We start from the raw sequence: 23,116 nt of genomic DNA on the forward strand, positions 1-23,116 counted from the left end.
AATAAGGAGTAGTCCATAAAAAGGAGCAATTAGACAGGGAAAAGATGCAGAGCAAACTCAGTCGGTCTTGGAGTGGTTGTGTGTAAATGCAAGAAGTGTGACAAATAAGATTGGTTATCTGCGGCTCAAATTGCCACATGGGGTTATGATGTAGTGGCAATAACGGAGACTTGGCTCAAACAAGGGCAGGAATGGGAGCTGAATATTCCTGGCTACAATGTATTCAGGAGGGATAGGGAAGGAAAAAAAGGAAGGGGGTGGCAATATTGATTAAAGACATGGTTATGGCACTGGAAAGGAACTATGTGCTAGAAGGTCCAAAAACAGAATCTATTTGGTGAGCTGCAGGCTCAAGCCACAAGTAGTGGCAATAACGGAGACCTGACTCAAACAAGAGAGAGTTAGGGAAGGAAGAAAAGGAGGTGTTTGGCAATAATAATAATAATATTGATTAAAGACACGGTTACTGGAAAGGGCCGATGTGCTAGAGGGTCCAAAAACAGAATCTGTTTGGTTAGAGTTAAGGAGCAGAAAAGAAGCTGTTACTCTGTTAGGTGTATACTATAGATCACCAAGTAGTGGGAAGGTGATAGACGAGCAATTCTGCAAGCAGATTTCAGAAAGAAGCAAAACCAATAGAGTAGAGATAATGGGAGACTTCAATTATCCTAACATAGACTGGCAAAATAACAGTGTAAAGAGGAAGGATTCCTGAAATGTGTGTAGGAAAATTTTCTGTATCAGTATGTTTCTAGCCCAATGAGGAAGGAAGCAGCGTTGGATCTAATAATTTCTACATTTTTAGTTCAATCATCACATATAAGGTATGATTTTATGTAAAATACAAGAGGTTACATAGACATCACATCACCGGCAAAACATCTTGGTCAGAATCTATGCCTCACGCTATCAGATTTACACACATTTACTGGATGCGATTACACATCTGTCTTCATGAGAAAGGGAAAGGTTCATCCACTAGAGCTGGTTGAAAAAAACAGACACCTTTCTGCAAGCTTTTTGAAACCTCCACATTCAGAAAATGCTGATCAGCTTACAGAAATGTTAGAGGAGATTATGTGTACTCTGTATGGCAAGCCAAAATTTAGGAAAGTTGAGTAAGTGCGTTATGCTATTTTCAGGGAAACATATGCTCCAACAAATTAGAATGCTCCAATCAATCTCTAGAGAAGATGAAAGGTGCTGACTAGCCTTCTGCCCCCAACACATTCTTGCAGGCGAGACCCCTGGGTTCAATTCCAGGTACGGCAAAACCGAGGGCAAGTTTCCTTACTCCACACGCCTAATAATAATCCCAACAAAAACAACAATAAATTGGTCATTTTCAATCCACGACTGTTTGTAGGCCACTGCTGTGTGCAAATGGCTGCCATGTTTCGCCCACAAGTATACAGTCAATTCACTTTACAGCATATTCTGTGAAGCGCTTTGAGACGTCTAGAAGACGTAAAAAGCGCTATATCAAATGCAAGGATTATTATTACTATTATTATATTCAGTTTGATTGAAAAAAAACAAATGGTTGCACTATGTTGCCTGTATGTGGAAAAAAACAGACTTACATTCACCTGTTCAGCTTGATCCACACGAATATGGATGGAAACTACTGGATGGCAAATGCATGATCAATTGGTTTGAGGATGTCTGTGCTGCAATTGTTGACAAATTATTTCCTGATGAAAGTGATTCTGGTGATGAAAATCACAGAGTTCCTTCTTCTGGTGAATTAAATTATGAAATGAATGAAGATCCATTACTTTTAGATTTAGTTGTTATATCTAACAAACAAGTGATATTATTTTTGGTGAACACAGTTGACTCTTTGTTATTGATTATGTTGATAAATTCATAATAAAAGTGCTATATGCTGAATTTTGATTCATTGGCGAGAGAGCCTTCAGCCATTCTGCCCCCAACGTCTGGAATTCCATCCCCCAATCACTCCGCCTCACCCCCTCCTTAGCCTCCTTCAAGTCCCGCCTCAAGACCCTCCTCTTTGACCATGCCATTGGCCACCGCTCTTCCCCTCCCCTCTCCCACCCCGACCCCAGCTCGGGTCTGAAATGCTGTACTCTGTCCAGTGCCTTGGGATGTCCTCCCGATGTGAAGGGCGCTGTACAAATGTAATCTTCTTGTTGTTGTTTTCTATGACCTTTGCCTTGTGATGATATCACCATCATATGATTTGTATATGAGTCACCATCATATGAGTTGCTTTATTATTAAAGAGCAGAGTATATCTGACCAAATCATAGTGGATTTATGAAGTTTGACCCCAAATTAACAAAGTTATTGATATTTCCTAACCCTACCCAAGGTTTGTTTTTCATCAAAAAACATAAGAACTGGCAAAATTCCATGTTTGAAATTGCAAAAGAGTACAGGTTGGTACAACTAAGACTGCCTAATTCATATTGCAAGGGCATAATCTTAAAATTAGATCTAGGCCATTTAGGAGTGAAATCAGGAGGCAGTTTTTTTACACAAAGGGTTGTGGATATCTGGAACACTTTTCAAGACTGAGGCAAGGAAAAAACTCGTAGGACTGGTTACACCCTACCCAGTTGAGTCACCTCAGTTGAGTTGCATCCAGCGAAGCCAACTTTGAGAAATGAGGAATGTTCAGTGTGGGTGCAGCAGTAACCTTAAATAAACACTGACATAATCTTGTGGAGTCTTGTAGCTCAGTGGCTAGAGCATTTGCCTCGCAAGCAAGAGGACCGGGTTCGATTCCCGGGCAGGGCAAAACAATAAGCAAGTTTTCTTACTCCACATACTTCTGTTTATCTAACAGTAAGTAGGAACCCAATTGTTAGTCGATTGGTAGATCGCTTTTCCAGGGGTAATAATCCCTTCAAAATAATATTTTACTTTGGTCACCTCAATCCATGACTGTCATCCACTGCTGTCGCAATTGGCTGTGGCGTTTCACTCAAGAGAAACAATCAATTCACTTTATTACAGTATATTCCGTGAAGTCCTTTGAGCCATCTCAAAGATGTGTTAAGGTACTACATCAAATGCAAGGATTATTATTATATAATGCAGAATATTTAAAATATTTCTTTCTTTATCATTGAGTTAAAGTGCATCAATGTATTACAGAACACTAGTACAATTATATTCTTCTAAAATAAATATTTTTGATTCATTTAAGTCAAGGTGCCATACCATACATTGAGGACTTTATAGAAGACTTACAATATAATTTCCATAGTATATTATGACAGGCAATGAGTCCCTTGTGGATGATGCTGGCATTTAGCACTTGTTAGTGTTTGGAAAACCCAGAAAGTTTTGCTACATGTTCCCAGTTACATTGATTTGGCCTTCATTTTATATCTCTGAAGGTTTCTTCTCTTGGGCAGTTTGCCATGTGGCCTAACAGCATAGTTTCCTCAGTTTTAACAATGAAAACTTGTGTCTGTCTCCACTATCATCAGAAACATTGCCCCAAATTCTCAAATTAAGTCTAAATTTGGAAGCCATTTCATAATAATAATATATAATAATCCTTTCATTTGACCTTATCATGTCTTTGAGACGTCTCAAAGACTTCTTTTTGAGATCTGCAGCAACCAGCTTCTAAATTATGGCTGAGTTAAAGAATTTTCTACAATTCTATCTTAAATGTTAACTTTTACAACAAACTGAATTGAATTCATAATAATAATTCTTGCATTTGATATCATGTTGCACAGAATATATTGTAAAGTGGATTGACTGTGTACTTTATGGGCAAAACATGGCAGCCAATTGTGCACAGCAGTGTCCCACAAACAATATACATACATTTTTTCAACAGAATCCTAGATGGTTAGGCCTCAGCTAAAGTACTGTGTTCAGTTCTGGGCCCCACACTTTAGGAAGGATGTCAAGGCATTGGAGAGGGTGCAAAGCAGATTTACCGGGATGGTACCAGGAATGAGGGACTTCAGTTATCAGGAGAGGCGAGAGAAGTGAGGATTATTCCCCTTGGAGCAGAGAAGGTTAAGAGGAGACTTAATAGAAGTTTTCAAAATTATGAGGGGATTTGATAGGGTTGAACAAGGACTATTTCTACTAGCGGGTGGGTCAGTAACCTGAGGACACCAATTTAAAATAGTTGTTAAAAGAAACAGAGAGGAAGTGAGGAGAATTTTTTCGCACAGGGGTTGTTTGTATCTAGAATGCATTGCCTGAATGGGTGGTGGAAGCCGATTCCTTGCGTGGAGGGCGCTATATAAGTGCAAGTTGTTGTTGTTGGTAGGTCTGGAAGAATTTGTTGCTTAGTCTCACAACAAAAGAATTGTACAAATTTCACTCACAAATATTCTGTGAAACACTTTGAGACATCTCAACAACGTGATAAGGCGCTATATCAAGTGCAAGGATTATTATTATTAAATTGGATTGTTAGAGTAGTCTATTAAAGAGGAATTGAGTTGTGCACCACATTCTTCTAAGTGATATAGTTCTTTGTATTGACATAGACTCAACAGTGGTGTTTTCCTGGATTGCATTCAAACTACTTAAAAATGGTACAAAGTAAGAGGAAGTATCACTAAAAAGCTTAGCTTTTAAGTTTCCATTTGATTAAACTCGGCTGTGCTGTCATTTAATTCCACAGCACAGAATCATCCCCAAAATAGCATTCCTTCCAAAATTAAAAACTTTCAAAATAAAGTAATTGCGAGTGACAAACTGATCACAAGACAAGACTGGATGACTGGACTCTTTGGTCCAATTTATTTGATTCTTCCAGAATACCTTCCTACCCTACCCTCCGCCTATTACAGTAACAAGCCATTTGTTAATGGCCTCCTGGTCTCAGTAAACTATTCTAGTTGTTAACCACTGTCAGGTTAAAGAAATAGTTCCTGTGTCTGTGCTGAAATTGCCTTTTATAACACCGAATCTCTGTCCTCCTGGTTTGCTGCATCGGCATCCATTATTATTCTGAGTTTACTTACATGATCCCATTTAAAATCTTAAAACACTCTATAAGGCCCCCTCTAAGACATCTCTTTCAATACTAGAAAAGCTCTAGGTTGTCTAATCATTACTCATCACTCATACCTCTGACACTGGGATCATCCTCATTGCTCTTCTCTGCACTGCCTTGAAGGCCTCAACTGCTCCCTTATGTCATGGTAATCAGGACTAGATATACTGCAACAGGTGCAGACAGACAAGAGCACAAGAGTAAGAGCTTGAGAAGTTTTTCTGTGGATCTCAACTCAATTAATTTAACAATATAGGCCAGCATTCTGTTTATTGCTGCCTCACACTTCTTTGGCATGGTGAGTGATGAGTTAACAAACATCCAAGTTGACAAGTTCTAACCCATCCACATAGGACAGGTATCAGCCTGGCTCAGTTGGTATCACTTGTTTCTGAGTTAGAATATTGTGGACTCACCAGCAGTGATTGACTCCCTCATAATGTCGGTCAGAGTTACACAAATCTCCTGCCTCGCCTCTCTACGTACTCCAGGGTACAATTCCTCCACTCCGGAGGACTTTGGACATAGAATCATAGATTAATACAACACAGAAGGAAGCCATTCAGCCCATCGTGCCTTTGCCAGCTCTTTGGAAGAGCTACCCAATCCATCCCATTCCTTCCCCCACTCTTTCCCCATATCCCTGCAATTTTTTCCTTTTCACGTACCTATCCAATTCCTTTTTGAAAGTTGTTATTGAATCTGTTTCCACCATCTTTTCAGACAATACATTCCAGACCATAAAGACTCTTTTTGTAAAAAATGGCTCTTCATCTCCCCTCTGGTTCTTTTGCCAATTATCTTGAATATATATCCCCTGGTTACCAACCTACCTGCCAGTGGAAACAAAGTCTCCCTATCTACTCTTTCAAAACTCCTAATAATTTTGAACCCCTCTATTAAACTTCCCCTTAATCTTCTCTGTTCTAAGGAGAACAGCTTCTCTAGTCTCTCCACATAACTAAAGTCCTTCATCCCTGGTACCATTCTATCTGGTAAATCTCCTCTGCACCCTTCCAAGTCTGCAGTCTGGGACCATTCTCCTCACTGTTTACCATGTTTCCAATTTTTTTGTCATCTGCAAACTTTAAAGTGTTGCTCTTTATACCCAAGTCCAAGTCATTCATAATAATAATAATAATCCTTGCATTTGATATAGCGCTTTTCACGTCGAGAGGATGTCCCAAAGTGCTTCACAGAACACACTGTACAGTGAATTGACTGTATATTTGTGGGCGAACGCGGCAGCCAATTGCGCACAGCAGTGTCCCACAAACAGTCGTAGATTGAAAATAACCAATTTTTATTATTGTTTTTGGAGGGATTATTATTAGGTGTGTGGAGTAAGGAAACATGCCCAAGGTTTCGCGCTGCCTGGAATTGAACTCAGGTCTCTCACTCGCAAAGCGAGTGCTCTAACCACTGAGCTACAGGACTCCACAGTATATATCAAAAAGAGCAGTGGACCTAATACCGACCACTGGAGGACACCACTGTATACTTCTCTCCAGTCTGATAAACAACCATTCACCACTACCCTCTGCTTCCTGTCTCCCAACCAATTTCATATCCATGCAGCAACTGTTCCTTTTACCCCATGAGCTCATCACAAACACCTTCTGACAGTTCATATACACGTCATCAACTGCACTACCTTCATCAACCCGCTCTGTTATTTCATCAAAGAACTCAATTAAGTTTGTCAGACAGGATTTGCCTTTAACAAATCCGTGTTGACTGTCATTAATTAGCTTATGTTTTTCTAAGTGAAAATTAATTTTGTCCTGGATTATGGTCTCTAGAAGTTTTCCCACCACCGACGTTAGTCTGACTGGCCTGTAGTTACCACGTTTATCCCTCTCGCCTTTCTTGAGTGGTGGTGTTGTCGAAGAGGAGGGTCTTGAGGCGGGACTTAAAGGAGGCTAAGGAGGGGATAAGGCCCAACCTTGTTTTGACAATCCTTTTACTCTTTATGTGCTTATAGAAGACTAGTGTTCCATTTTATGTTACCCGCTAATCTTTTCTCATACACTCTCTTTGCGCCTATCACTTACTTTTTCAGTTCACCTCTGCACTTGCTGGATTCTGCTTGATTTTCTAATGTATTTTGAACCTGACATTTATCGTAAGCTTCATTTTTCTGTTTCATTTTAATCCCAATTTCCTTAGTCACACAGGGAGCTTCCAGCTTTGGATGCCCTACTTTTCCCCATCATGGGAATGCGCTTGGTCTGTTCCCTAACTATCTCCTCCTGGAGGGCCTCCCATTGCTTGTTTGTTTTCAGCCACTTGAATCTATCTAGAACCTCAGTCTTATTTATGTGAAAGTCTTGGAGCTCAAGCAATGTTTGTTAGATTGTGGAAGTATGTATTTATTGTCTGTGTTGGTTTTAAAAAAAAACTCTGGAAAGTAGTTGTTTAATATGTTCACTACCTCCTTTTCATTCTCTTTCTCACATTGAATCCGTTATGAAACAGCAGAATTTCAGGGGTTAACTCCCTACCAACCCGCCCTCTCCCTCCGCTCAGCCAGCTCTGGCCTGCTCCATGTCCTCCGACCCACCCGCCCCACCATTGGCGGGATAAGCCTTCAGCCACTCTGCCCCCAACCTCTGGAATTCCATCCCCCAATCACTTCGCCTCGCCCCCTCCTTAGTCTCCTTCAAGTTCTCCTCAAAACCCTCTTCTTCGACCATGCCATCGGTCACCCCTCTTCCCTTCCCCTCCCTTCTCCCTCCCTGACCCCAGCTCGGGTCTGAAATGCTGTACACCGTCCAGCGCCTTGGGACGTCCTCCCGATGTGAAAGGCGCTATACAAATGTAATCTTGCTGTTGTTCTTGTTAACAAGATCTGAGTGGAAAGAGTCCCTGCCCCCAGTGACTGGTCTGCCCATCATGTCCTTCTGATGATCCAGCCTGGCTGTGCTATCATCAGCAGTGCCCTAGAATACTGCAGATCTGCCTGGCTCAGGAATTGGACAACCAAAATTGGCACGATTCTGATATTCCGTTGCCAAATACGTCATCCTAGAGCCAGTTCAGTTCCATGGAGACCCTGCTTAAAGCATAACCAGTTTTGAAAACTTGCCATATAGGGAATCACACAGAAAAAAACATCTTCTATGATCTATATCCTGGCACCACTGAATTGGGTCACTGGCTTTGTCTCAAATATTTCCCACCCCCCCACCACCCCCCAAGCCTTTTAGACTTCGTTGATCAATACAAATATTACTGTACACTGACAATGTGCCTATAGATTGGGCAATAGACTATATACATAAGACAACTAGTACCAAAATATGACACATCAAAATATCACAACATACTTGTAAATACATTACAGTGCTGTAACCTCTGAATACAGGCTCTAGTTTCATGGCATGAAATGAAAATAAAATCCAGCAAGCTGCCTCATGCAGATAAAGTCATAGAGGAAGGGGAGATCCCAACAGAGGATTACACAAACAATTAAAATAATCCTCACATAAAATTAAAAGTATTGGAGAGATCAAATATTTTGAGATAATTTGAATAAAGAGGTGACTGTCAGGCTAAAGGAACGGAAGAAAGTTCAAGTGATTCTGATTCATCCCACAATGATACTTAATGTGACCGTTGAACTGGTGTTCAGAAATTTTGACACTTGAGCTGAGAAGGTTAAAAGGGTAACTTTATAGAGTCAAGATTATGATGGGTGACGCTAGAGAAATAGTAATAAATTTCCATTGGTTGGTGAGGTGCCAGCCTGCATATTAAATCATCTGCATGCTCAGTGGGACATTTAAGATCCCACAGCAATGTTCAAGAAAAAAGCACTTTTCTCTCCCAATTTTGGCTAAAATTCGGACATATTAATTGTCATTCATCTCTTGGGTGTTAGTGGGATTTTTCCATACATAAAATGTTACACGTACAGTCACATGACAATTACTTGAAGCTCTTTGAGATATTTTGACCTTACAGATGTTATAAGTACTCCAGTTTCTTTGCTCTTTCCTCAATGAGAAGGCATAATTTAGGAATTACTAAGAGAGTTAAAGGAGGTTACAAAAAATTCTTTACACAGAGGTCAGATGAAGAAAACCCTTCAGCACAATTTGATGTCATCCTTCCAGAGAACCCACCCTACCAATCTAAGAAAATTTGGAACTTTCTGCTGCAAATTGAGGGAAGTTAATAATAATATTTTTTTGTGTGGGTGAAATAATAATAATTAATATTAATAATAATAATCCTTGTATTTGATATAGCACCTTATCACATCTTCGAGATGTCTCAAAGCACTTCACAGAACATATTGTAAAGTGAATTGACTATATTCTTTCTGGGCAAAACGCGGCAGCCAATTGCACACAGCAGTATCCCACAACCAGATTTTTTATTTACTGAAGGGATTATATGTCTTTTTGGAAGAGTCCAAAATTCTTTTACTGGGGGATTAGATAAATGCTTAAGAGAGAGCAATACAAAAGAACAGAGAGTGTGTGCCAGAGAATGAGATTAGATTTAGATGTGTATGTCCCCCGCCCCCACCACATCACACGTTAGCCAATTTAGGGCCAAAAGATAAAGGGTCTGTGAACCTGAAAACTGTTTTTTATTGTTATTACAAAGCAGGAAATAATGAAGCAATTAGAGAAATATGGGATTCTAAGAGGGACTCAGCAAAACGTTATGGTATGATAATGACATATCTACTGCAGGTTTCTTTAAAGACAATTTTTTCACGTCTTGGAGGTGGTAACAAATTATATTTGTATAAGGCCTTTCATGTTAGGAGGACATCCCAAGGCGCTGGACAATCAAGCTTTGCACTTGAGTTGGGGGTTGGAATCAAGAGGGGTGGAGGGCAGGAGGATGACCAATGACAACCCCAGGAATGAGAGAGAATGGTGTGGGATTACTCATATTAATGACTGTTTCTGGGACATTGATACGAGTAAATTAGCTGCCACATTCGCCTACAATACACAGTAACTACATGTCACCATATATCCTGTGAAGTACTTTGAGAAATCCTCCCGACATGAAAATGTAGCACAGACACAATGTGCTGAATGGCTTTCTTCTGTACCATAAATTTCTATGGTTTTAGGGAAAGACACTATATCAAATTCATTATTATATTTATTTTTCTTTAATTTTGGGACAAACCAGTTCATCCACATTTTTTTCTAATTTTGTACATAGGCACCAACAACCTTTCAGTACATCTTCCCTCTCAAGCTCTAGGATTTGGAAGCTAACTACAATTGTCCTATTGTCACCACCCGGCTACACCTTCCATCATATCCCATGACCTAACCGCTGCACTTCACCTTCTCCTGCTCTATCTTCACTGACTTTTCCACCTTCCTCTCCTCCCACAATCTCTCCCTCCACATCCATTCCTCCACGCCCCTCAACCTGGTAATCACCCGGGGCCTCACTGTCTCAGACCTCACCATCATCGACAAAGCCATTTCGGATCATGACTTCATCTCCCTTAACTCCTCCAACTCCCCACCGCCCCCTCCCAACCCACATCTATCTGCTTTGGAAAAAAATCTCCCCCCACTTCATCTTCGCTCTCCTGCCCTTCTGGTCCTCTTCTTATAATGACCTACCCTCCTCGCTCCCTCTTCTCCATAACTCCCCTCCTCCATTCTTGACTCCCTTGCCCCACTCACATCCCAAACTGCCTCCTACTCCCGTAAATGCCCCTGGTACACCAGCCACCTTTGATTCCTCAAGGTACAAGTGCATGCCGCCAATGCACCTGGATCAAATCAAACCTAACAGTCCATCGGCTAGACCAAGGCCTACCTCTCTGCCTTCGCCTCCGTCAAATCATTGTTCTACTCCAAGATAATCTTGGAGGCCAAGAACAACCGCAGGCTCCTCTTCTCCATCACTAACTGCCTCCTCCGTCCACCTTTCCATGCCTCACTCATCCTCTCCTCCAATTGTAACTGCGAGGAGATGTTGGACTTCCTTGAGTCCAAAATTTGTTCGGTTACCTCTCCTCCATTTATAGCTACACCCTCCCCACCTCACGGCCTGGCCCATACACACCCCTGTCTTCCCTCTTCCCTCACTGCCATCATCTCAAAAATGAATCCCACCACCTGCTCCCTCAACCCCATAACCACCCCTCTCCTTAATCTCCCACATCCTGGCCCCTCTTTTAATCAACATCATCAACCTCTCCTTATCTACTGGCACTCTTTTCACCCCTCTCAAAACAGCTGTCATCACTCCCCATCCTCAAAAAACCTTCCCTGGACCCATCTCTGCACTCCAGCTATCACCCCATCTCCAATCTCCCTTTCCACTCCAAATCCCTAGAATGAGTCATTGCATCCAGGCTTTGCTCTTTCCTCTCCCGCCATTCCCTCTATGAACCCTTCCGATGGGTTGTTTCCACGCCCACAGCATGTAGTCTGTTACTAACGACATTCTGTCCATCTGCGATCAGGCTTCTCTCTGCCTCCTTGTCCTCCTTGATCTCTCAGCTGCCTTTGATACTCTTGATCATTGTATCCTCCTCCAATGCCTCTCCTCTCAGCTCAACCTTCATGCACCTGCCCTTGCCTGGTTCAAATCCTACCTCTCCCACCATCTCCACTAGTGGCTTCTCCTCCAGCCCCCGCACCCTCAGGGCTCTGTACTTGGTCCCTTACTTTTCAACATTTACAGGCTCCCTCTTAGCAAATCATCCGTAGACATGGAGTCAGCTTCCACGTGTATGCAGATGATGCCCAACTCTACCTCTCCGCCTCCACCCTCGATTCCAGGACCACTGCTGTCCTCACAGACTGCTTGTCAGACATCAAGTCCTGGATGAGAGCAAACTTCTTCCAGTTGAATGTCAACAAGATCAAGGCCCTTCTGCTTGACTCCCATCAGCGCCTCTATACCTCGGATGCTGACAGCATCAGCCTTCATGGATGCACTCTACACCTCATGGAGCCAATAGAAAACCTCTGCATCCTGTTTGACCCTCAAATGTCCTTCATTCCCCACAACTATGCCATGACACATTATGCCTTTCCCGACTTCAGCAACATTGCCCGGCTCCACCACTGTCTCGCACCATAGGCCTCCAAGACCCTCAACCACACATTGATCACATCTAGGTTCGACTACGCAAACACCCAGCTTGTCGGCCTCTCCAACTCCTCTCTCCACAAGCTTCATTCAGAACTCTGCAGCCCGTGTCCTCTCCTGCCCAGGCTCCGCGATTCTATATCACCCCATCCTCAGCCGGCTCCACATCACTCAGAGGATACAGTTCAAGATCTTGGTTCTCACCTTCAAAGCCCTCCACTGTCTTGCTCCTCTGTGACCTCCTAACCCTCTATGAACTTGCCTGTTCCCTCTGCCTGCTTCACGTCTCCTGCCCTGATTATGCATTGGTGGGCAGGTCTTCAGTCTCTCTGCCCCCACCCTCTGGAACTCCATCCCACAGTCCATCCGCTTCACCCCCTATCTTGTCTTTTTCAAGACCCATCTCAAGACCCTTCTCTTGACCGGGTCTTCAGTCACCCGGCTACCCTTACCCTCCCTACCCTCAATCCCTCCCAATCCCAACCACCAGTTTGAGTGTGATCCCTGACTGTCCAACACCTTGGGACGTCCTCCTGACAAATGTAATTTGTTGTTGTTTATCCAACTGAGATTACGTAACTCAGCAAAGCAATTAAGGGATCTACTAGGTTAGTGTCTTACTGAGGCATTAACCTTTCAAGTCAGATAGCATTAGATTATTAAAAAAAGAGGTATTGAGCTTTATATCCAGAGGGACAGAATATAAAAGTGAAGAGATGATGTTGAATTTATACATATCCTTGGTTAGACCGCATTTGCAGTACTGTGTCCAATTCTGGTCTCCACACTATAGGAAGAATACAGCAGTAATGGAAAGAGTACAGCGTGGATTTATGAAGATTATATCAGGACTCACAGGCAACTGCTATCCGGATAGACTGGTTTGGTTGGACCTTTTTTTTAAAAAAGAGGAGACTTTAGTGGGACCCAATAGAAGTGTTTAAAATTATATGTGTTCGATAAAGTTAACATAAATAGGCTGTTTCCACTGGTTGGGGAGCCTGTAACCAGGGAATAAATATAAGGTAGCATCTAGGGAGAATCAAAAAGAGAATTTAGGAGGAACTATTTCACTCAAATGCTGGTGAGAATATGAAACTCGCTGTCTGAAGTGGTGGTTGAATCAGATACATTCAAGAGGAAGCAAGACCCGAGGGAGAGGGGAATAGAAGGATATGGGAGGGAGTAAAGGAATGGGTGGAGACTTGTGTGGAGTATGAACAGTGCCATGGACTGATTGGGCTGAGTGGCCTGTATACCACTCAGTGCATAGAACATTTTATTGACCCGCTAACTCTCAGATGAAGGGAAAATATGTAAATACAGATACAAGATTCTGCCCGCAAACTTTTGAAAATGTTTTGCTGACACATGCTGGAAGTCTTAGGCTCTTTCCAGTTCTTCAGAATTTGTTAGGCCTGTGTTGAACCCAGATTTGTACTGAACCACTCATGAACAACAGTGTGAGTCTTTTTTAGCAAAGACCATACAAAGAATACCACATTTAGACAGCAACAAAACTCAAACAACAGCAAATATTAGCAGTATAAAGGCAAAACACATCAGTGTGAGATTTGAGTTTTTCCTCAATCAATTCCTGAAACTTTGGTGAAAACGATTGTGAAACTGCCCAGTGCAGTTACGAAGGGTAGAAACATCAGAAGGTGCAAGTTGTATTAATTTAAACATATGGAAAACTGTTGTGGGAATTGTGCTTAATATACAAATCTACGTCATTATATTGTCGCTCAAAAAATCCTATCAATCGAGGATACTTGTTCTGTCCGGTAATGCAGGCAAGTATTATTTTGGATGACTATTTCAACTGAGTATTCAAAAAGCTTGACAAGAGAATTGTTTACCTTATACATATAACACGTTTAGCCATGCACACGACCCTGCAAGCTAATTGTCAGCAAGAATTATCCGAGACACGTGCTTTCTGCTGAACCTAGGTTGGCTATTGATCCTTCTCGAGTCACTGTGGTTTGAAAAATGCTGTGTTAGGCTGCCATCTGGTGCCCTGCCTATTAGACCACAGATTGTCTGTATAAAAGGTATCACTGCAGATTCAGCATTCATAGGTTGAGTCACCCACCCGTTCACAACAACAACAACAACAACATCATCAACAAATTACACTTGTTTAGTGGCCTACACATCAGAAAGATGTCCCAGGGCGCTGGGGAAAAAACAAACTGGGGAGGTTTTAACTAAAGAAGGCATCACATTTGCAGATAAATGGAAAATGCTAGAATTAGAACTTGCTCCAATTATTGAATTATTTCCAGATGGGGCAAAATCTTAGGCAAGTTTCCTTACTCCACACACCTGTTTACCTAGCAGGAAGTAGGAACCAAATTGTTAGTCGATTGGCGGATCACTTTTCCGGGGTAATTTAGTCACTCAATCCACAACTGTTTGCGGGACACTGCTGTGCTCTAATCCCTCTTCCCTCTAACGTTCCTTATCTGTTTATCCAATTGCTTACTTGAAAAGAAGAGAAATTTCACCCAGTATCCTGGAAGATTATAGTAATTGCACATTCACCTTCTGGGTGTTTGTGGAAACGTTATTGTGCATTTGCCTACAAAACAGATACTATAATGTGAAGTGTTTTGAGATGTTTTAATGTGATATGATGCTTTAAAAGGTAATTAGTTCTTCCTTTTAAATTCTATGGTCCAGCCTCAATTGTCCTTTCCATATCCGAATAACCCTCTGTGTGAAACACTTTTTGACTGAGGTCTTGCTGAACTTATTTAAGAAACAGTTTAATGGGAGAACAGTACAGACTGGTATTCTGGAAGAATGAGATCAAATGGGCCAAAACAAATTCTTAATCCAAACCAATCTTGTGAATTGATACCCGAAATAAAAAATGCCAGTTGAAATTGTGATTAAACAATACACAGCTAGAAAAACAACCATTAGCAAACAGAATTAAAAAGACTTTGAAAGTATTGACTGAGCATATGCTCCCTTATTACCAAATTAGCAACCAAGCTCCTTAAGGACTTTACCGACTGACAGACATGCATTTATAAGTGATGGAAAGCATAATTTTGTAAACTCCGTGTTTTGTGTGTGTTTTTCAAAAAAAGTGAATAATTACTTTTTTTTCTTAGTGGAAACTCTGCTTAACCAGAGACTGAAAACTGTATCTCCAGCAGAGCAACAGAACAGCCAATTGAAATTTTCTCTTCAAAATTTTGTAATTGACAGATTGTACTGGAATCACACGATTGATCATCTGCTGTCAGCAAGTTAGAAAGAACGTGATTTACTCCAAGTTGGGACACTTTCCTCAAGGACTGATATAAATTACACAGAATTCATTTCAGATGTTAGTCACTGTGAATTCACCATTTTCAAACACAAATAACAGGTGCAATTTCATACCACTTTATTTTACATACAATGTATTGTTCAACTTGAACAGCTGTCCTGGCTGTTACAGTGCCAGTAATCAGTGGACAATGCTGAAACAGAAGTTTGTATTAGTTGGTATTTGAAACTGCTTGTAGTTGACGCATTGGAAGTGTCAACGACATTAACTCACCTGGTTTTAATGTTACAATATTACACCATACAACAACGAATTGCACTATATAAATGTATCATGGGAGCAGACCCACAGGCCCAAAAGTCAAGGGTTTGCACCTGAGCTAGCGGTTGGATTCTAGAGAAGTGGCGCGGGGGTAGGTAGAGATAATAATAATCCTTGCATTTGATATAGCGCCTTATCAAATCTTCAAGACGTCTCAAAGCGGTTCACAGAATATACTAGAAAGTGAATTGACTGTATATTTTGTGGGCGAAATGCGGCAGCCAATTGCGCACAGCAGTGTCCCACAAACAGTCGTGGATTGAGTGACCACATTATTATTATTTTTTAAGGGATTATTATCCCCGGAAAAGTGATCTGCTAATCAACTAAACAGCAGTAAAGGTAAACAGAAGCGTGTGTGTCGAGTAAGGAAACTTGTCTAACGTTTCACCCTGCCCAGAATTCGAACCCAGGTCCTCTTGCTTAGTACAGATGAAAGGAAATGACTTACATGTTTTTATAAGGCCCTTTTCACATTGAAACATCTCAAAGATGACTGAAGTCATGGTCAAAAAGGAAGGTCTTGACACAGATCTTGAAAGAAGTGAGAAAAAGGGCGAGGTGAAGGGACTCCAGGATGGAATTTCAGAGATTGGGGGCAGAAAGGTTGAAAGCTCGACTGCCGATGGTGGAGCTGGCAGGGCAATCGGTTGAAGCAGACCAGTGCCTGTCAAGCGGAGAGAATGGGCGGATTGGTAGGGTTTAAGAAGGTCGCAGAGGTAGGATGAGGACAGAGTGTGGAGGGATTTAAAAGTGAGGATAAAGATCTTGAACTCAATCCTCGGGGGGAACGGGGAGCCAGTGGAGCGAGCGAGGATAGGGCTATGGCGGAAGCGTAGGAAAGCTTATCGGGCCAGAGCACGGATGTGGGGTTTAAAGGATAGTTGAGAGTTGAATAAAACACAAAAGTTTCCACACTGGCTGTGAGGTGGAGTGCACATGTAGATTGAGGCTGTCGGCGCCTGAAGTGAGAAGATGCTGATGGGAACCAAACAAGTCAACATTTAACTGGCGAGGGTACCTCTCGTCCAGGACTTAATGTCCAACAGACAATTGGTCAGAACAGCAGTGGAGGCAGAGAGATAGAGTTGAGTGTCATCTGCATACATGTGGAAGTTAGCCCTATGCCTGTGGATGACATTGCTGAGTGGGAGTATGTAGATATAAGACAGAGTATGGAGCTGAGGAACATTGCATGCGATGGAGTGGCAGTGAAAGGAGAAGTTGTTGGCAGATACTAACCTTCATAGGATGGGAAAGAAAAATTAAAGGGCCACCTTATAGCTCTTTATTAGGGGTTCCTTTACACAGAAAAAAATGGATAAACATGAGACATTTCCTTTCCGAACAACTCTCACTGATAGTTGTGCTAACGGTCAACTCTTGAGTCTGTGGTGTCCAAAACTATTGATCGGATGAGTATCATGACTGACATTACATTAAACATTCTCTTTCTGTTGGAATTTGATTTTCTGAATACTCACCCCTTGTTTTATTGGTACTCAAACAAAAATCGACACCTTCTCTCAAAACATTAGAAATGGGTCTCATTTTGTCAATCCCAGCTATGGTTTCCAATGGACTGCTCAATGCCTGATGAATTATGTTCGTTGTAGCCAGTAATTTCCACCTACGTCTTCCTCAGCAACATGTGTTCATTAAACTCAGATGATTACCCTGTAGATATATGAGCCAACACCTGGTCACACTGATATTCTGGAGGTCCAAATCCAATGTCATGTACCAGGTTTATTTGTCACTATCTGCTCATTCCAGATCCTCACAGAAGGGCTCTTGGCAGTGATCTGTCTGCCCACTATAAAGTTGACTGTCTCTGCGTGCTCAGTTACATGTCAATGTAGGCTGCAGCCTTACCCTTTTTATCACAAATTCAACTGACAACTTGGTCCTGGACTGCACAAATGGGCTGAAGAAAACTCCTCCATTGCACATGCAGGAGCTCCAAACCAAGGACAAGTCGTAAATCCACAATTCTTAACGTGCATTGGGATTTTAGATTTCGTTTCAGGCAAGTAGGCTAAACTTTGGCTAGAATTCTGATTTGACCGTTAAATGTTTTCCAAGTACTAAAGCTGATTTACAGTTTCAACTTGCTTCCTTGACTCTGTTAAACTTTACATTTTGTTGAACAGTAAAGTCAAATAGAAAAAACAGCAATTTGTGTATAGCAACTTTCAATTCTGGGAAAATATAATACAATTGATAATTTCTTCACCAGAACACAAAGTTATTTATGTACATTATAATAATCCTTGCATTTGATAAAGCACTTTTCACGTCTTCTGGAAGTCTCAAAGCACTTCACAGAATATGCTGTAAAGTGAATTGATTCTATATTTGTGAGGGAAACGGGACAGCCAATTGCGCACAGCAGTGTCTCACAAACTGCCGTGGATTGAGTGACCAAATTATTCCTATTTTTTTTGAGGGATTATTATCCCCGGAAAAGTGATCCGCCAATCGACTAACAACCGGGTTCCTACTTATTGCTAGGTAAACAGAGGCGTGTGGAGTAAGGAAATTTTTCCCAACATTTCGCTCTGCCAGGAATTGAACCCAGGTCTCTCGCTTGCGAGGCGAGTGCTCTAAACACTGAGCTACAGGACTTCATAATGGAGGGAGGGAACATTGTTAGACCAGTTAAGGTTGCTGGGGCTTGACAAAGTGCTGTATTCCTTCATTTTGTTTCAAGAGTTTTCAAAAGTTCACTGAATTCCCAGACAAAAGTCATGTTTATTTAAACACAAATACATTTACAGCATGCAGTCAGTTAAAACTAAATTGCTTAACCAAACAGAATTTAATGTGCCTTTCTCTGTACGACTTATTCTGCACCATATTCCACAGGCGGGAAAACCTTAGTGTCATCTCATGTCAAATTTAGAACAATTCAGTAATTGCCATAGATAGCATTGTTCATATTATGCAAATAATTTAGTTGATCACCATGAATAAATACGAGGTTTATTCAATTGAGTTTATGCCTTAAAAACCACTCATTTTGACAATAAGTTCTGAGGAACAAACTTACAATAAGCACTTGAAGAATACACTGTAATGCAATCAGGACAGCAAGGCATTTAACTATTGAACAATTGAGAATTCATTTGCATTTAACACCCAGTGTATTGTCCTGTCCAGATATCTGCCATGGCAACTTTGATGCAGAAGATTTCATATTTGAAATTCCACAAAAAAAATCATACAAAGATCATGAAACAGGTACTTGAAACAGCAATGTTAAAGTGTTTTACCATATAAAAATACATAATGTTCAGTAGAATTGAACTGCATCGCTTTTATAATGTACTGATGCTTCATTGCTGGTATTTGTAAAACTTCAGGAGTTGTAGGCACATGCAATACCTCTAGTTTATTCAGAGAGATTAGAGCAAGAGACAAATCAACCTTTCTACTAAATACTCAGTAACCATTCTCTCTGAACACAAAATCTGACAAGTGAAAATGTAAAATTCAGTTAATTATATATTATTTTTAAGACAGTGTAGACATCTTGCAAATTAAAAAAAATTGTTTCACCTCAGGAAATGAACTAGCCATTTACAGTCAAAAACATTGGCTGACTTTTTTATGAAAAAAAAGTGCATTTTGAGCTGGCAGATTAGAAACCAAAGATCAAATTAATGCTGTTGATAGTGCATCTATGTTGCCTTTCATCAGGTGTCTTGATAAACTGACTGGTTGATCAGTAGCAAGAACATTAAATCCAAGTGGATCGATCATCCCTGACTGAAAAGGCTCCAGATACAACTGTTCCACAGTAATGTTGGGAGGACTTAGCCATTATACTTTAAGTCACAGTTGCTTTATTGGCTGATTTGTCAGTCAGCCTCCAGCATCTGAGAGAAGTGAAGATGGGACCCAGTAACCACACTGGGGACGTTACACTACATCAAATTATCTGCCTTTTTCATTGCCAAAATTTCACAAAATAAACAATTACCTATTTTTGTTTAAAGTATTCAGCACATATTGCTCATTTATCCTGTCTACACAAAAAACACCTGAACTCCCTACAGTTTGGCTTCGCTTGTAAATAACTAATTTACTTTCATACATAAATTAACTCACTTATTCACACAAAAACATCCTATGTCAGCCATGTACACTATCAGAAGGATTTACGCACTAAATGTAGAAAAACTAATTGGTGGAGTCTTCTGCAAACAGAATTACATGAATGACAGGGAGATAATCCCAATTGAATTCACAATGGGATCTGGCTTTATAAAAACGATGTATCATTTTAAATTTCAGGCTGTACAACTTCCTGTAAATCTCAGCAAAATTTTGTTCAATTTTAGAGATTGAGATTTTTGCTTTCGTCCATGGGGATGCTTCTTTACCGGGGAGCATCCTATTGAATTTATTGCTTTCTCATTTCATCCACAAATCATCTAATCCCATAACCTACTCTAGTCGAGAAACCAATTATTCCACCAGTTAGCATGCTTTAGTCTTTTCTGCCTACATTAAGCTAATAACCTCTTATTCTACACCCATCTTGGTCTCTAGGCAAACACTAGGGTTAAACCTGAATTCTCTTATGGATAAAATGTTTTTAAAGACACGGGAAGGTCTCGTCAACTCCTGTATTTTCTGGTACTAGACATCTAGACTAATACTGAGTTTTTCCAAACTTATAAATGATCCAATAACAAACTGCATTCCGCAATCTTGCAACTATGTCGCATTTGTAGCAAAGAACAGTGCATTTCGTCAACCACGCTGCATTGCACTGGCTATCAGCGAATGCGGTGAGCACTAGCATGCACCAAGCATTAGCCTCATGCTAGATGAGGAGTAACATGCATCTCTCAATCATTTACTTTGTGTCAGAAGCAGTCTACTATATTGTGAAAGGTTTCGCCTACAGTGCAAACAATTAACCTATTAAAATTGCAGCCAGTGCATTGCTTGAACTCAAAATATTTTAAGGATGTCTACTTGTTGCAAGGGATCCCAGCATAATGCAGCACGGTTTGTGGTATACAACCGAAAGTCATGGTAAGAATCTGGACAGGACAAACCAAGTAGTATTCTAGATTAGGCCAAATGCCTTCATCTCCTCTCCCCAAAATGTTATGGTCAACCAATGTGTTTTAGCATTGTTTTATTTGGAGAATTAAAAAAATATTCCATAACCAAAGTCAGGCAATGCAACATTCATATCAATTGGCCTCATCAAAATGCTGTATTTCATTCAACTTTAGCAGCTTTTTTTGTGCAACCCACCCTCACCAGCTCCGAAGCTCTAACCACCTACTGTCATGAATGCACTCAGTATTCAAGCTATATTGACTAATCCTCTTCATCTCTCCAAAAAACAAAAATGTAGGAAAACAAGTTCAAGTACTATCTTAATTTACACAAGGGTGATAGTTGTGTTCCTCCAAATCATTTTCATTGTGAAACAAGCTTATCAAATCTACTTGGCGACATTGTTTCACAAATCCTAGAACAATGAAATGTACACAAATTAGGCTTCAATGCTTTTGCTAAGTTTTTTTTCCCTGCAACATACATTCAACTTGGCACAGTGCAGACTAAATTTAAGACATGAATGACAATTTACTGTGCAATGGAGCTACACATTAAATCACATGTAGTTGTTTGCAAGCCTACATTGCAATCCTTTTTTTTTGCAGGGTGGGGGGATCAAGGAGGAGAATCTGCCAAGGGTAGAGTTGTACAGTTTTTTTTATTTTCAAAAAATAATCCTGTGAAAAATCTCAGTGGACGAGTTCACACTGCCTTGGAATGAAGGGTTGATTTGGATGCTGTCTGCTTCTCCTCTTTGATTATGTTGTTGCTTTAGCAGCTGCAAAGGGAGGAAAAACAATCAGTACATAGAGAATTCAAAAGGCATCACAGATCCAGTGTTGAGCTGTATGAACATGTACATCATCAAAATTCAAATACAGTATTTTCATTTATATAATCCTATTTACAACAGTTAAAAACTCAGAAAGCCATTTAAAATCTTACATTTGTTAATTAATAGACTAAGATGATGAAAGGTAAAGGATTATTTTAGTAAGTTACTCACATACAGTGAACATAAATCCACACCCCCCCATTATTAAGAAAAAGAACGTGAGACACAGAAGGCTATTATTGGGGCTGCTTTATTGATTTTAAACAGAATGACGATTATTTAAAAATAGCCATATTGTCTGAAATCCCGCTAAAGTTAAAATACATCTGGTATAATCTGTCCTGCCTCCCCACATTTGGTCCCTAACCAAGACCTCCTTCCTCCACCTCCGTCACATTACCCGCCTCCGGCCACCCCAATGCAGCCAAAACCCTTGTCCACACCTTAGTCACGTTAACTATTCCAATGCCCTCCTCGCTGATCTCCACAGCTCCACTATCCACAAACTACAACTGATTCAGATCTCTGCCGCCCGTATACTTGCCCACACTAAACTCCTTTCCCCTATCACACCAGCTACTCTGGCTTCATAGCACAGAACAAATCTATTTCAAGATGCCCTCACTCATCTTCAAATCCCTAAATTAAATATTACCACAAAATGGGTAATAAAAATTATAGTAAAATGACCAAAGGCCAAAGCTGAAGTTTGGACGTAGGAGAAAGTGGCAAATATTTTCAATTGATAATCCCTGAATAATTTCAGCAAAAAGATGTACAATTTTCTGTTTAACAATGTTATAATGAATATCTAAACAGATTTGTTAATTTAGAATCTTTCTTATTATGTCATAGGTCAAGGTTTTATAATCAAAAGGCTTGTATGTTTTCCAGAAACATGTAAAAGGGTAGAAACCTACAAAAGTCAACTATTTAAATCCTTAATTGCAGGTTAGTAAAACAGCAACTTGCATTTGTATAGAGCCTTCACGCAGGATAGCAACTCATAGAGCTGAAATTACAGTGGTAATTATTTTCTTTAATGCATAAAAAAATTACAAATATGCAAATGGTTCAAAGTGATATGTTATGGAAAGATTTGGAATGTTTAGTACAAATGTTTGTTAAGTGAGCACAAATATGACCTAAATAAGCAGCCTCAAATTAGTTGCTGTTTGATGTGTTCTTCAACAGAAAGTAAATGTTCGGTGAAAGAGACAAACAGTACATGAGAATAAACATTGTTTTTAATAGGAGCATTAAATAAGTTAAAACAAAACTAATGTAAGACCATTATACAGTATCTTGGAATTCAAATTTGCGATTCAAATTCAAATTCAAATGTACCTAGGATGAGAGGAAAAAAAGTGTGGAGACCTGCATGGACAAATTCAATAAAGGATTACTGTGCTTTTGGTAAGAACAAAGGGTTAGCGTACAGCCACAGGATTACAAAATTAATTGATTGGCACTAAATTGAATGGTAATT

General features: G+C 40.4%; 1 protein-coding gene across 2 annotated transcripts in view; it reads right to left on the reverse strand.

Annotated features, from left to right (window-relative positions):
- Window positions 1-18,441: 18,441 nt before the first annotated feature.
- LOC103188818 (kinesin-1 heavy chain) overlaps window positions 18,442-23,116 on the reverse strand; it is a 61,991-nt gene continuing 57,316 nt past the window's right edge. For both annotated transcript variants that reach the window (XM_007908937.2, XM_007908936.2), the window contains exon 27: window positions 18,442-21,570. In XM_007908937.2, the coding sequence (XP_007907128.1) occupies window positions 21,551-21,570 (20 nt within the window). In that variant the 3' untranslated portion in view covers window positions 18,442-21,550. The remainder of the gene's footprint in view (window positions 21,571-23,116) is intronic.

Source organism: Callorhinchus milii, unplaced genomic scaffold (assembly GCF_018977255.1).
Source record: "Callorhinchus milii isolate IMCB2004 unplaced genomic scaffold, IMCB_Cmil_1.0 Scaffold2, whole genome shotgun sequence".
NCBI lineage: Eukaryota > Metazoa > Chordata > Chondrichthyes > Chimaeriformes > Callorhinchidae > Callorhinchus > Callorhinchus milii.